The sequence below is a fragment of the Plecotus auritus genome (genome assembly GCF_963455305.1).
Source record: "Plecotus auritus genome assembly, chromosome: 6".
Classification (NCBI taxonomy): domain Eukaryota; kingdom Metazoa; phylum Chordata; class Mammalia; order Chiroptera; family Vespertilionidae; genus Plecotus; species Plecotus auritus.
The window spans coordinates 29,415,531-29,430,870 of record NC_137773.1 but is presented as its reverse complement, the minus strand read 5'-3'; the positions used below and the strand labels follow the sequence as shown (position 1 = coordinate 29,430,870).

General features: G+C 51.3%; 1 protein-coding gene across 27 annotated transcripts in view; it reads left to right on the top strand.

Moving 5' to 3' along the window:
• Positions 1-15,340, top strand: part of LOC308250372 (protocadherin gamma-C4) — a gene marked incomplete at its 5' end in the record, with an annotated part of 563,663 nt that overhangs the window by 535,391 nt on the left and 12,932 nt on the right. For 22 of the 27 annotated variants that reach the window (XM_080672930.1, XM_080672921.1, XM_080672928.1 and 19 more), the window contains one exon: positions 14,474-14,532. In XM_080672930.1, coding sequence (XP_080529056.1) covers positions 14,474-14,532 — 59 coding nt within the window. Of the gene's footprint in view, positions 1-5,058; positions 7,638-9,045; positions 11,646-13,347; positions 13,517-14,447; positions 14,533-15,340 lie in introns of those variants that run through there. The other 5 variants (XM_080672912.1, XM_080672941.1, XM_080672911.1 and 2 more) reach the window with 5 other exon arrangements.

The following is a 15,340-nucleotide window of genomic DNA, read 5'->3' as shown; positions in this document are numbered from 1 at the left end:
GGGGGCAAACAGGCCAGCAGGGGAGGGCAGTTTGGGGCAACCGGGCCTGCAAGGGAGGGCAGTTGGGGGCAACCAGGCCGGCAGGGGAGCAGTTAGGCATCAATCAGGCTGGCAGGCAGAAGCAGTTAGGAGCAATCAGGCAGGCAGGCAGGCGAGTGGTTAGGAGCCAGCAGTCCTGGATTGTGAGAGGGATGTCTGACTGCTGGTTTAGGGCAGTGGTTGGCAAACTCATTAGTCAGCAGAGCCAAATATCAACAGTACAACGATTGACATTTCTTTTGAGAGCCAAATTTTTTAAACTTAAACTTCTTCTAATGCCACTTCTTCAAAATAAACTCAGCCAGGCCGTGGTATTTTGTGGAAGAGCCACACTCAAGGGGCCAAAGAGCCGCATGTGGCTCGCAAGCCACAGTTTGCCAACCACGGGTTTAGGGGATCGGGCCTAAACTGGCAGTTGGACATCCCCCGAGGGGTCCCAGATTGGAGAGGGTGCAGGCTGGGCTGAGGGACACCCCCCTCCAGTGCACGAATTTCGTGCACTGGGCCTCTAGTTAATTATAAAAGTAAAAGTAATCATTTACTTTGAAAAGAAATCCAGACAATCCAAGATACCATAAAGTACAAAATTAAAGTTTTTCTATATCCTCCTGTAATTCCCCATCCTTCCAACACTATTTTCTTAGATATACGCATAATGTGAATGGTTGGTAAATTCATATCCTGAGAAAGACAACGCTTTCATTTATTCAGGATGATGTGTAGATGACTGTAAGGGATTTGTCTTGGAGTGAAACTTACACTTCCAATGGCGAGAGAGCCACAATTTTGTTACTAAGTGTACAATTGCTATCAACCTTGGATCTGGCAGTTAGACAAATGAGGCTCCACCACTTACCAACTAGGAGTCCTTGGCCAAGTTAATCTTTGTAAGCCTGTTTCTCATATCCAAAAAGGAAATAGCAAGGGTCTTATAAGATTAGTGCATGATATAATGTATGCACACTGCCTGGTGTATTGTGTTAACAAATTCTTAGCTATTACTATGATTACTTTCATTAGTTCTTGACCCACCCCAAATCTTTTCTTAAAAAAATATTTTTAATGTTTTATTTATTGATTTGAGAGAGAGGAAGGGAGAGAAAAACATCCATTTGTTGTTCCACTTATTTATGCATTCATGGGTGATTCTTAGATGTGCCCTGACCCTGAATCAAACCCAAAACCTTGGCTATTTGGGATGATGCTTTAACCAACTGAGCTACCTGGCCAGGGCACCCACCACAAATCTTAAACACACCTTGAAAATGAGCAAATCTGGAGATAGTCAAAATGACAAAGTAGAGGCATATATGGAAAGGCTAAGGAATGATGAAAGCCAGAGAGAAGCAGCTGCTATTCTTCCAGTCACACTGGAAAACAACTGGCACTTTTCCTAGGACAATACCTCAAACTTGGTTGCACACTAGAATTATCTAGGGACCTTTAAAAAATTCTGAAGCCCAGGGCACATCCCAGACCAATCAAAACACAATCTCTGGGGGTGGGACATAGGGATCAGTACATTTTAAAGATCCCTAAGTAATTCCAATGTGCATAAAAGTTTGAAAACCACTGCCCTGGAACCTGCCAGTCTATCAAGTAGCATATTTATGAAGCAAAGTGTTATTCTGGTGTTTACAGAACCAGCAGCCAGCCTTACTGGGCCAGGTATAACTTTAAAAAAGTATGTGATGTTATTTCCCAAGTTTAAAGTATTACATAGAATAGCTCCGGAAGAACCTTGTAGGAAAGACATAAGATGATATTTTAATCATCTAAAGAGACAATCTTCCTAAACCATTAGCAACCGGGCAACTAATCTTTAAAAATCTAGATGTGAGCAATGGTATGGGATCTTTTTTGAGGATCACAAAAAAATGTTCTATAATTAGAATGTGGTGATGATTGCATTGTTTTGGTATATGTGACTATACAAAAAAACACACACAATAAATTGTACACTTTAAATGGATGAACTGCATAGTATGTGAATTATAGCTCAACAAAGCTGTTTTAAAAATCTGGAGTTGGGGAAATCACATACCTGGCATAAAAAAAGGTCAAGTCAAGGATATGTAGCATTAAGGCTTTATAATGCTCCAATTCTAGTAATACAGACTGTATGCATGTTTGTTTTGGTGTGGACTTGCAAATATAAGGGATTGAGACCTAAAAGGGGTCTAATTCTTGGATATTAAAAGTATCACTAAAGGTCCAGTTTATGGTTATGGAGATGACAAACAGGCAGAAAAATCATTTAAGATGTTATAGAATTAGGCTTTATTTCTTTCCAGCCAAACCAGGGGTGGGAGTGGGGGGCAGAATCCTAGTTCTGCACTGCACATACTAGTTATTTAGTTTTAGATGAGTTTCCTAACCTCTCTGAACTCCAGTGTCCTCATCTATAAAATAAAGATAATACTTCCTTTCAAAATTATTGAGATTGAAAACTTAGGCATATAAAGTGTCTGTACTCAATGTAAAGTACTCATATAAAGCACAAGTACTCAATAAATACTTGTTAAACTAATAAATGGTAATATCAGTAATTCACCATTTATTGAGTATCCCTTGTGCCAGATACTGTAAAAGGTGAAAAGATAACAGCTATGCCACAAGCATGTCAAACTCACGGCCGGCCACGAGTTTGACATGCTTGTGCTACACAGAGTACCATAGGAGACAGACATGCAAAAAAAAATGATATACAAAAAGTAATGGGAGCAGAGGGATAGAAACACCAAAGCCAATTGGGGGAAATCAGGAAGACTTCATAGAGGTGGTGATGGTTGAGCTGAGAACTAAAGATTGAGTAGTAATTTGTTAAATAGTAAAGGGGAAAGATAGAGGGTCTTGCAGAAAATTCCATGCTGAGGAATAATGATATTACATTATTGCTGAACTTTAAAGCATGTTTTAAAAATAGACAATCTTTGCAAGAGATAAAGTGAAGCAAGTAGGCAGGAATTAGATCTTGAATTACCTTTTAGGCCAGGCAAAGGAGTTATTTATTATTTATTTATTTTTTTATTGATTTCAGAGAGGGAGGGAGAGGGAGAGAGAGATAGAAACATCAATGATGAGAGAATCGTTGATCGGCTGCCTCCTGCACACCCCCTACTGGGGATCGAGCCTGCAACACAGGCATATGCTTTTGACCGGAATCGAACCCGCGACCCTTCAGTCCGCAGGGTGACACTCTATCCACTGAGCCAAGCTGGCTACGGCGGGGAGTTTTTTATTTTATTCTGTATTAGTGATAGTCATTGCAGAATTTTGAACTGACATGTGTATGATGTCATCAGGAGTTTGTTTGTTTGTTTGTTTTAGAGGGATTATTCTAGCAGCCATTAGTGAGATGGATTGGGGATATTGATACTGGAAACAAAGAGAACAGTTAGAAGGCTATTATGATATTTGAGGAAAAGATTGGTAAATGCTTGAACCATTCCAGTGGCAGAATAAATGGAGGGAAGTGTCATAGTAAAACATCAGGACTTGTTGATTGACATCATACAGGTAGTCAGGGAGAGGAATGAGTCAAGGATGACCGTCCCTGTTCCAACTGAGGGAGCTGGGTGGATGATGTGTCATTCACTGAAGAGAATCCTGGCATAAACACCTAGTGGGTTAGCCTGATTTACACCTCAATCATTCCCAGGGGAGGAGGTTTAGGTGTTTTTGTAAAAACATAGAAAGCAAATCCTTCCCTTTGAGACCAGAATGTTGGTTGCTGGCATCACCATAGTCAGAGGATATTCCTGAGGATCAAGGGTTTGGAAAAATATAGGGAGGATAAGAAGACCAGGTTTTGCCACTGGTTTTGGCATCCACTGGTAACCTAGGTGAGGATTCAAATGAGTTCAGAAATATGTCCAGATCAGGCTGAAATTTTCTCTTTGTGCTCTGGTGTATTTGCCACTCAGGTTACAGTTTGCAGGTAACTGCAGTGTGAAATGAGCTGTTTCTTCATTTGTGCAAGGTGGTAGCCAGGCTCCTGGGAGGGTCTGGATCAGGGTCCCGCGGAGTGACATCAAGTCTCCAGCTCCAAGGGGCCCCCTGGGGCTAAGTGAAAAGCTTGCTCTTTTGAAACAGCCTCTGTTGGTAATTAACAACATATCAGGAATACCATGGTGCCAAATAAAGGGGATTTGTAGGCACAGTGCTATTGGTAGCTTGATCTCAATCATTCACAGGGAGCTATTAAATCTGTGAACATTAGCTTTCTACCAGGTAGTGAGATCTAACCCTTAGCACCTCCCAGACACAACTGATTCTTTACTGATTTGGAACATCTCCCTTGCCTGGCTTCCTCTACTCTGCTACATCTCCTCCCATGCTGTCCTTGAAACTGATGAATGGTAATTTAGCATATCACTAGCAAGCATCTGAATAAAAGAGTTTTGGTTTCCGCTGCGCCTCCTGTTACAACAAAAATGTGTACTGCATACATTTAATTGGCTACATTAATGTGTAAGCTTTTCTGCAAAGAGGTGGATACGTTTCTGAATAATCTGAGAGAGGCAGAGTTTTGTGTACATGGCAGTGCTTCTAATTAGCTGTTGCTCTGATACAATAGGACTGAGCAGAAGCTACTCATTTAGAATCTTGGTGGATGACAACACTGGCTTGAACAAAGTGACCAGTCTCAAATGGCTACTCCTCTCAGGGCTGCAGGTTGCTAAGGCTCTGGCTGTTTTCCCCGCGGAAAAGGGGCGGGGAAAATTGGTGTGTTCGAGAAAAAACACACACGACACATATATGTTGTCTGTCTCTCCATAGAGGTAATAATAACCCGTGGAAAGAAATGCTGTTGAGCGGGAGAAAGGTGAAAAGATAGGTGTTTTTTGTTTTGGTGTGTGTGTGTGCTTTTTCTCCAATGCTGCGACGCATTAACCCTGCTGCTATTGGGATGTTCTCTGCTCAGCCTATTGGCTGAGCCCAGGAGCCGCTGTCTGCCAATCGCGTGGCGGAAGGCAGACAAATCTACCCCGCCACCAGCAAAAAACGGCGCGTAACCCTTGCGGCGCCGGCCGAGCCGCGCCAGAACTGGCGCGGGCAAAGGGAGATAGGTGTCTCCAGCTGCTGTGGCTGTTTGGGGCGGGTCGGCTTCTTTTGCTTCTCAGGACCAGGTAGAGAGCTAGCAGGCGGCAGCAATGCTCCGCGAGGTGAGAAGCTGGGTAGAAATCTGCCCGGGGGCTACCCTTTTGTTCCTCTGTTGCTACCTGGGTTACGTTTGTGGGCAGATCCGCTACCCAGTTCCAGAGGAGTCCCAGGAGGGGACTTTTGTAGGAAATGTCGCCCAAGATTTCCTGCTGGATACAGAGAGTCTGTCAGCTCGAAGGCTGCAGGTCGCTGGAGAGGTGAACCAAAGACACTTCCGTGTGGATTTGGACAGCGGAGCCCTGCTCATCAAGAACCCAATTGATCGAGAGGCACTGTGTGGGCTCAGTGCCAACTGCATCGTGCCCCTGGAGTTTGTAACCGAAGGGCCTTTGGAAATGTACCGAGCGGAGGTAGAAATCGTGGATGTGAATGATCACGCCCCCCGATTTCCTCGGCAGCAGCTGGACTTGGAAATTGGGGAGGCAGCTCCTCCAGGACAGCGTTTCCCCTTGGAAAAGGCTCAGGATGCAGATGTGGGGAGCAACTCCATCAGCAGCTATAGACTAAGCTCCAATGAACACTTTGCACTGGATGTAAAGAAGCGCAGCGACGGCAGCCTGGTCCCAGAGCTGCTCCTGGAGAAGCCTCTGGATCGGGAGAAGCAATCAGACTACCGCCTGGTGCTGACCGCTGTGGATGGAGGTAACCCTCCCAGATCCGGCACCGCGGAGCTCCGGGTTTCGGTGCTGGACGTGAATGACAACGCCCCAGCCTTCCAGCAATCCAGCTACAGGATTAGCGTGCTGGAGAGTGCGCCCGCCGGCATGCTGCTCATCCAGCTCAATGCCTCTGACCCGGACCTGGGTCCCAGTGGTAATGTCACCTTTTCTTTCAGTGGTCACACCCCTGACCGTGTGAGAAACCTCTTTAGCCTGCACCCCACTACTGGAAAGCTTACCCTCCAGGGGCCCCTAGACTTTGAGAATGAGAATTACTATGAATTTGATGTTCGAGCTCGTGACGGGGGTTCTCCGGCCATGGAGCAGCATTGCAGCCTTCGAGTGGATCTCCTGGATGTAAATGACAACGCCCCCCACATCACGGTGACCTCAGAGCTTGGGACTCTCCCAGAGAGCGCAGAACCCGGCACTGTGGTGGCACTGATCAGTGTGCAGGACCCCGACTCAGGGTCCAATGGAGATGTGAGCCTCCGTATTCCTGACCACTTGCCATTTGCCCTCAAGTCCGCCTTCAGGAACCAGTTCTCCCTGGTGACTGCTGGGCCCTTGGACAGAGAGGCCAAATCCAGCTATGACATCATGGTCACTGCTTCTGATGCTGGGAACCCTCCTCTGAGTACCCAAAGGACTATTTTCCTCAATATTTCAGATGTGAATGATAACCCACCTTCTTTCTTCCAGAGGTCACATGAGGTGTTTGTTCCTGAGAACAATCGCCCAGGGGACCTGCTTTGCTCCCTCGCAGCCTCTGATCCAGACTCTGGCTTGAATTCACTCATCTCCTACTCTCTCCTAGAGCCCAGAAATCGAGACGTGTCGGCTTCCTCCTTCATCTCTCTGAACCCCCAGACAGGAGCTGTTCATGCTACTCGATCCTTTGACTATGAGCAAACACAGACACTGCAGTTTGAGGTGCAGGCCCGGGATCGGGGCAACCCACCCCTTAGTAGCACCGTGACAGTTCGTCTATTCGTGCTGGACCTCAATGACAATGCGCCCGCTGTGCTCCGCCCTAGGGCCCGGCCTGGTTCCTTATGTCCCCAAGCACTTCCTCCATCAGTTGGTGCTGGTCACCTAGTCACAAAGGTGACTGCTGTGGACTTGGATTCGGGTTACAATGCTTGGGTTTCATATCAGCTCCTGGAGGCCCCAGATCCCAGCCTGTTTGCAGTCTCTCGTTATGCTGGGGAGGTGCGGACAGCTGTTCCCATTCCAGCTGATCTCCCACCACAGAAGCTGGTCATTGTGGTAAAGGATAGTGGTACCCCACCGCTCTCTACCTCCGTTACTCTCCTAGTATCCTTGGAGGAAGATGCTCACCCGGTTGTCCCTGATCTTCGAGAATCTTCAGCTCCAAGGGAAGGAGAATCCCGCCTGACCCTCTACTTGGCTGTATCACTCGTGGCAATTTGCTTTGTCTCCTTTGGCTCATTCGTGGCACTACTCTCTAAGTGTCTTCGTGGGGCTGCCTGCGGAGTGACCTGCTTTCCTGCTGGCACCTGTGCATGTCTCACCCGCTCTCGAAGGAGGGAGGGGCTTCCTCCTTCCAATGGGATCCTCCGAATCCAGCTAGGGTCAGATGATCCTATCAAGTTTGTTGATGTGGGTGGTCACTCTCATGGCTGTACACCCTTGGCTTCTGCACCCACTCGGAGCGATAGCTTCATGATGGTGAAGTCGCCCAGTGCACCTATGGCAGGGGAGCCTGTTCGCCCAAGCTGCCCACCCTCTGATCTTCTCTATGGGCTAGAGGTGAGATCTTTGCAGGCTCAGTCAATGCTTGAGGGTTATTCCGACCCAGGCATGTGGTTGGGCCATGTCCCAGAGAGTACTGGCCTCTCTGTAAGAGCCCGTAGTGATGTCACCATTTTTGTGAATGGTAACTGTGTGGTAGATGCTGTGCTTTAGAAGTGTTTTGTGAATTAACCAGGGAGTTGTCGAAGGTTAATACTTGAGTCTGGGTTATGACCTTACCTGAGAGTAAGAAATGAAAGTAAGTGATCAAGAGCCAGGGAAGCATGCTGCAAGAATGTGGAAGCATAGAAATCTATAGTACACAAGGGTAGGGTACACTGGACCGTCACCTAAACCCAGATGGCTGCGTTCTCTACTCTTCCGGAATGAGGGGGCCAGATTCTGGACTACCTTAACTTTAGATTACCATTCCCCAATGCCTCACAGTATCAAGTGTTCCCTAACCCACTGTGAAGGGAAGTCCCTGCTTGAAATCTAGAGGAGAGCACAAAGAGGAAAGAGTCAAGGGAGTAGAGGCATCTTCAGGACTCCCAATCAAGTCCCCGCTGGAATTTGAGGTAGATGCAGTGGACTGGGGCAGGGGAAGCATTACCTCTTTGGGGGGAAAACAGCGTGAAATCACTTAATGTCAGAAATCTGGTTTACAGATGAGGCATCCATAGAGATAGCTATTCTGAGGGTCTCTAAGTAGAGTACTTCTGAATTGGTGAAACTGTAAAGCCTAGAGGCCATGCCTAGTTTCTAGTCACCCTTCTGGTGACCTGAATCAGTCCCAGAAATATTTCCCCTACCATAAGCTGTGATGCTCATTCCATAGCTCAAGTCTGGATCTCGGGAAAGCTGAGTGCTATAGTCATCAGCTGACATTGAGATTCCTTAAAGCATGGCTGGAAAGTCAGAGCAAGACTCTACATGATCCTAACACATCTCTATTCTCATCTTAGCAGTGGTTAGCAGGATGGGGGTGGAAGGGGGAGCACATGGGCTTTGCCTCCCCAATAAAGACAAACTTTTGTTGGTTCAAGCAAGTAGTGGGAGCTTCTGAGATCATGCAGGAAGTTGCTGGGACAGAACACTGAGAAGTTTTGTACCACTTTGTCTCCCCTGTTGAGCACCATCTGAGCTGTCAAATTTTGCTGCCAAGGGGGCTGAATCAACGTGCAGCACGAAACAAGTGGGGAAGTAGGAGGCTTCTGTGACACAGATTTGCAGCCTGTTCCTAAGGTTTCCTGGACTGAGGAGACTTTATAATTGGTTGAGAGCAGACAGACTTTTTGGCCAATCAGACTAAGAGCGAGGTGGGGGATCTGCTCTTCCTGCCCGCCTCTCCTCCCCCAGCTCCCCAGCTCCACTCAGATTTAATTCCCCTTCCCCCCCCCCACCCCCGCCATTCGGTGACTAAGAGGAACTGCTGCAGGCAGACAAACCTCAGAGCAGTTCTTAAGAGGCTGGAAGGAGACACAAGAGATTTCAGCTGCTACATTCCAAGCCCTGGGTCTACCTTGGAGACAGGACAGCACAGAGTCAGTGTCCAGGAGGGACTTCTGGGTCATGGGGCCCAAGATACCCCCACAGCTCGCTGGGAAATGGCAAGTGCTGTGCATGTTGTCCTTGTGCTGCTGGGGCTGGGTGTCTGGGCAGCTTCGTTACTCAGTGGTGGAGGAATCTGAGCCGGGGACGCTGGTGGGAAATGTTGCTCAGGATCTAGGCTTAAAGGTGACAGATCTGATGAGCCGTGGACTGCGGTTGGGCTCTGAGGAAAAGGGGCACTATTTTTCCCTGAGCTTGATGAGTGGTGGTCTGGCAGTAAATCAAAAGATTGACCGAGAGAGCCTGTGTGGAGCCAGTACCAGCTGCCTGTTGCCAGTCCAGGTGGTGACCGAACACCCACTGGAACTCATCCGTGTAGAGGTAGAGATCCTGGACCTCAATGACAACTCTCCTAGCTTTGCCATCCCTGAGCGAGAGATACGCATCTCAGAATCAGCTGCATTGGGGGCACGATTCCCACTAGATAGTGCCCAGGATCCAGATGTGGGCACCAATACTGTGAGCTTCTACACTCTCAGCCCCAACAACCACTTCTCTCTGAATGTGAAGACCCTAAAAGATGGGAAGCTGTTCCCAGAGCTGGTGCTAGAGCAGCAGCTAGACCGTGAAGCTCAGGCAAAACATCAGTTGGTGCTCACTGCTGTGGATGGGGGTGTCCCAGCCCGCTCAGGGACCACCCTTATCGCTATCACTGTGCTGGACATCAACGATAATGCTCCAGCCTTCCAGTCCTCAGTTCTTCGTGTGGGACTCGCAGAGAATGCACCCATGGGTACTCTGCTGCTCCGCCTCAATGCCACTGATCCGGACGAAGGCATCAATGGCCAACTAGACTATTCTTTTGGAGACCATACATCCGAGGCAGTGCGTAATCTCTTTGGCCTAGATCCTAGCAGTGGAGCAATCCATGTGTTGGGTCCCATAGACTTTGAGGAGTCAAGTTTCTATGAAATTCATGCAAGGGCCCGTGATCAGGGACAGCCAGCCATGGAAGGCCACTGTGTGATTCAAGTGGATGTGGGGGATACCAACGACAATGCCCCAGAGGTACTACTGGCCTCTTTGGTCAACCCTGTCCTGGAGAGCACACCAGTGGGCACAGTAGTGGGATTGTTTAATGTGCGGGACAGAGACTCAGGGAGAAACGGTGAAGTGAGCCTTGATATCTCTCCAGACCTGCCTTTTCAGATTAAGCCATCTGAGAACCACTACTCACTGCTAACCAGCCAGCCCTTGGACCGTGAGGCCACATCCCACTATATCATTGAGCTGCTGGCCAGTGACGCAGGCTCACCTCCCCTGCACGCACATCTCACCGTCAGGCTCAACGTTTCAGATGTTAATGACAATGCCCCCTACTTCACCCAGCAGCTCTACACCGCTTACATCCCAGAAAACCGGCCTCCAGGCTCCCTCCTCTGCACTGTGGCTGCCTCTGATCCAGACACCGGGGATAACGCCCGTCTCACCTACTCCATCATAGGGAATCAGATTCAGGGAGCCCCAGCCTCCTCCTTCGTATATGTCAACCCGGAGGATGGACGGGTCTTTGCCCAGCGCACCTTTGACTATGAGTTGCTGCAGATGATGCAGATTGTGGTGGGGGTGCGAGACTCTGGCTCTCCTCCGCTGCATGCCAACACATCCCTGCATGTGTTTGTCGTGGACCAGAATGATAATGCCCCGGCTGTGCTGCACCCAAGACCCGGCTGGGAAGTCCCAGCCCCCCAGCGGCTCCCTCGCTCTGCACCTCCTGGCTCTTTGGTCACCAAGGTGACAGCTGTGGATGCTGATGCAGGCCACAATGCATGGCTCTCTTATTCACTGTTGCCACAGTCCACAGCCCCAGGACTGTTCCTGGTGTCTGCACACACTGGTGAGGTGCGCACAGCCCGGGCCTTACTGGAGGATGACTCTGACACCCAACAGGTGGTGGTCCTAGTGAGGGACAACGGTGACCCTTCACTCTCCTCCACGGCCACAGTGCTCCTGGTTCTGGAGGATGAGGACCCTGAGGAAATGCCCAAATCCAGCGACTTCTTCACGCACCCTCCTGAGCGTTCAGACCTCACCCTTTACCTCATTGTGGCCCTCGCAGCCATCAGTCTGTTATCCTTAGTCACCTTCACCTTTATGTCAGCTAAGTGCCTTCGGGGACATGCAGATAGGGATGGGGGTGGGGGCCGGTGTTGCAAGCGCCAGGACTCGCCCTCGCGGGACTACTATAAGCAGTCCAGCCCCAACCTGCAGGTGAGCTCGGATGGCACGCTCAAGTACATGGAGGTGACGCTGCGGCCCGCGAACTCGCAGAGCCATTGCTACAGGACGTGCTTTTCACCAGCCTCGGACGGCAGTGACTTCACTTTTCTAAGGCCCCTGGGCGTCCAGCAGCCCGCAGCCCTGGAGCCCGACGCCTTCCGGTCCCGCTCTAACACGCTGCGGGAGCGGAGCCAGGTGAGGGGCTGAGCGCGACCCATGCGGGGCGATGGAGCAGCTGCCCGTCCAGATCTTAGGGGCTTTGAACCTGCATCCACCCCTCTCACACGGGCTCGGCTGCCAGCTGCTACTGCGTTTCACCCGATTGTTGGGACCATTTGGACTGGTTGCGCGGGGCCAGAGGTGTGGCCAAACAGGGATGGGGCTCTGAGCCCCGGGAGGTGTGGGGCGATTGCGTCCCAGGGTGATAGGACCGCCCCGCCCCCACAACTCAGAAAAGGCTGGGGCTCGGCGATCTTGCCAGCGATTTCCGTGGGGGTCGGGGGTCCAGAGTGGAGGCAGTCACAGACCCACGCCCACAGCCAGCCTCCCAGGCTCCGGCGCCCGCACGCTCTGCTGCTCTAAGTTTCTTCTTAAGTTTCTCAACTCCCCGGATCTGGGACTTCGCTGTTATTCTCAACCCTCCTTATTCCCCCATCCAAACACGCGTCTGTAGACAGGACAGGGGCGCGTGCACAGGGTTCCCGCCACGCCGCACCCGCACTCACGCCCTCGCACTGGGGCTGGGACTCGCGCCGCCTGCACCACCCGCGCCAGCTGCGGGTCACACCACAGGCGGTCCCCGAGCCCCTCACAGCTTCCCTCCGTCCCTCGCAGTACCTCCGAGGTACTCACCGCTGACTGCGCACTCTGGTGACCGCCTCCGGGTGGGCTGGGGCGTCCAGAGCGCTGGAGCGAGTCCCGGCGCTCTAGGCGCGGTGCCTGTGACTCTATGACCCACGGGCTGGCCGATCCCGCTGGGCCTCCAGCCCAGAAGCCTCGGCCAGGTGATCCGAGGTGCCCTGGGGCCCAAGGGGCGGCAGGTCCCGGCCTGGGAGAGCGAGCCAGCTGCTGTAGGACCCGCAGCCTGGGACCTCAGTGCCACCCGCAGCCCCGTCCTCTCGCGGGAAGTGGGAGCCTGGCGCACCCGGCTCTGGACGCGCAGAGATCGGTTTTTGGCTCCGTCGTGACCACAACGTGTCCAGAGATCTCAGACCTAGGCTTTGGGGGTGACCAAAGTATCTGAGACTTTGGCACATCCTCCCTTCTCTGGCTGATGGAGAGCCAGGTGCCAGGGTGCCCTCATGTATGGAGAAACTATAATAGTAACAAAGCATAAGGTGCCACAACTCCAGGAGCTTTTATTCAATATCTACCTATGCCTCACCCTGCCCCCACGGAATTAGATTATATTTCGAAACAACACCCCCATGAGATTCTGATAGCTGACTGAGACTCTCTCACCTCCTCTGAGAACCACATCTCATTTGCTCCTCCAACACTTTTGTTGGAGAGGTACTAGCATCCCCACCTCATGCCAGTTTCACAGAGGTCAGTGACTTGTTCAGGTTCTCCCGGTAAGTGATAGAGGAAGACCTAAGCTAGGTCTCCTGATACCAGCAGAACGAGGACACTGGAATGCTGGAGGACAACAGGGATGTTTGCATCCGCTGGGATGGGGCAGAGGTGGGTCTCCCAAGTGGAGAAAGGTCTTCTGGGGCTCCTTCCCCCAGAGCAGCCCTAACGGAACAAACGTGGACCCCTGTCCTTTTGCAGGTTTTGAATTTTGCCCAGCTCCTCTCCTCGGATCTGTCAGGGTACCTATGTCTCCGTGTAGATTCTGCTATAGCTACAAATACGGTGGCTGAGGAAGGACATCCTTGTGCCCTTCCCCACGGCAGCCCCAGAACGGTGCTGGTGACTCCTGTTGCACCTGGGCTGCTATGTTTCTGGGTTCTGCTCACATCACTGCCACCTGTGAGGCTCGGAGTGAGTCACTTGGCAGCCATGGGTCTTCCTTCTCCCCAGTGTCATCAGAGATGCTCACACCTCCTTCTCTGCTCCTGGGAGTGAGTGTGAGAATTAATTACTAGCACACCCCAGAATGGGTGAGGAGAAAGCTCAAGGCGTGCTCTCCATGAGAGTGTGTGATGGGATAACACACCCTCGGGGAAAGGCTGGGAGGACTGGGGAGTGAAGTGGCTGGCCAGAGTCCCACGCTTCATCCAGGTGGGGGATGGCTCCAGATCAGCCCCTGGGAGCCCTGGAGACTTGGTTGGCCCTGCCCGGAGGCTGTGGGAGCTTGATCTCTGCTGGGCTCCATCCAGCAGTTTCTGTCCCAGACAGAGGAGCCTTGTTCTCTCCTCCTTAGACACAGTCATTGTCTGGCACCGAGTTATGGGGGGTGAGAGGTGTCCTGGGGCTTGGATGCCCTGCAAAGGCCCCGTCTGGCATGACTCCTAAATTAATAATGTATTTAGCAGTGGGAAGGGATCCTTGATTGCCAAGGGCCTGGAGGAGGCGTCCCTCTGAGTGTGTTAGGCACATCCTGGCACGAAAAGGGTTACCCAGGGCAGCAGCCATCTTGCTGCAGCGGAAGCTTTGTTCCCAGCTGAGGAGCTGAATAAATTCTTTCTGGGGCTGGCAGGGTCCTCAACGGCCACATTTGGGGGCCTCCTCTGCACCCCTCCCCTCAGCTCTGGGTTCTGCAGAAGACACTTTAGCCCTTGAATCTCAGCTCAGAAGTCTGAGTCTGGGGGCCAGGGAGGAAGGGGCAGTTTCTTTAGCAAAGGGATCCGGGTTTGCTCACTGTGGTCAGATAAATGTTTTTATCTCTTTGTCTCCGTACCTTCTGAAACCTGAGGTATATTTTGTCTTTGAAGATGAGTCTACCCCCCACCCCCCATCTGACACCAGTTTCTTCTCTGTGTGCACTCCCCTCTCTGCCTCCCGGCCCATCCCCAGGGGTCGGTATCATTCAGCCTTCTCCAGGGTACTCAGCCCTTTTCCCTCTGTTTTCTCCACAGCAAGCCCCACCCAACACGGACTGGCGTTTCTCTCAGGCCCAGAGACCCGGCACCAGCGGGTAGGTGACTGCCTCTCCAGCCCACCCTCTTCTCTGCGGCATTTTCTCAGTGATGACGTGAGGGGATGGGGGAGGGCTCAGCGTTTGCTACGAATGGCTTCTTCTCTCAGTTCCAGATTTCAGGGAGGTTCTGGTATCCTGGAGGCTCTTACACAGACCCCAGAGGGAAGAGGCTATTTTGGAAGCTCAAGTCATGTGCTCATCCCCTCTCTTCTCCCACCACAGGAAACCTGTCCTATCTCCTGGGGGCTCCGTGGGCCCACAAGGTGGTTTTAAGGTGGTCTCTGGGTTGGGGGGGGGAGCTTATTAACCCATCTACTGCCTACATCCCCCCACTCTGGATGCAGCTGGTCTCCATCCTGACCTGGGGTTCAGGCAGAGAAACCTGGGGCAGGAGGAGGAGAGGAGGAGCCTGCAGGAAAGAGCAGAAGAGGGGAGGGAGGTCCGGCAGCTGTGGGGGAAGGGAGACAGCACAGCTGGAGGTGGGGCTGAGGAGGGAGAGCTCTAGGGCAGGTCTTCCTGGCCCAGGTCTTCCTGGCCCAGATCCTCCTCCAGGCCACCTGGGAGGCCCCCCACTGGTTCTACCCTCTCAGTCCCGCAGGCCTTTTGTCTCTGCCACTCTCTTATCTCTGCACCTGCCCCTCAGTCTCTATGTCAGTTTACATTCTGGGCCTCTTCCTTCTTCTTGGTCTCTATCTCAGTTTCTGTCTTTATTGCTGCCTCTCTGTTCCTACCATTGTATCTACTTGCGTTGATCTGTGCCTCACACTACGCCTGCCATGGCTAGGTGCTCAATAAATGTGAATCA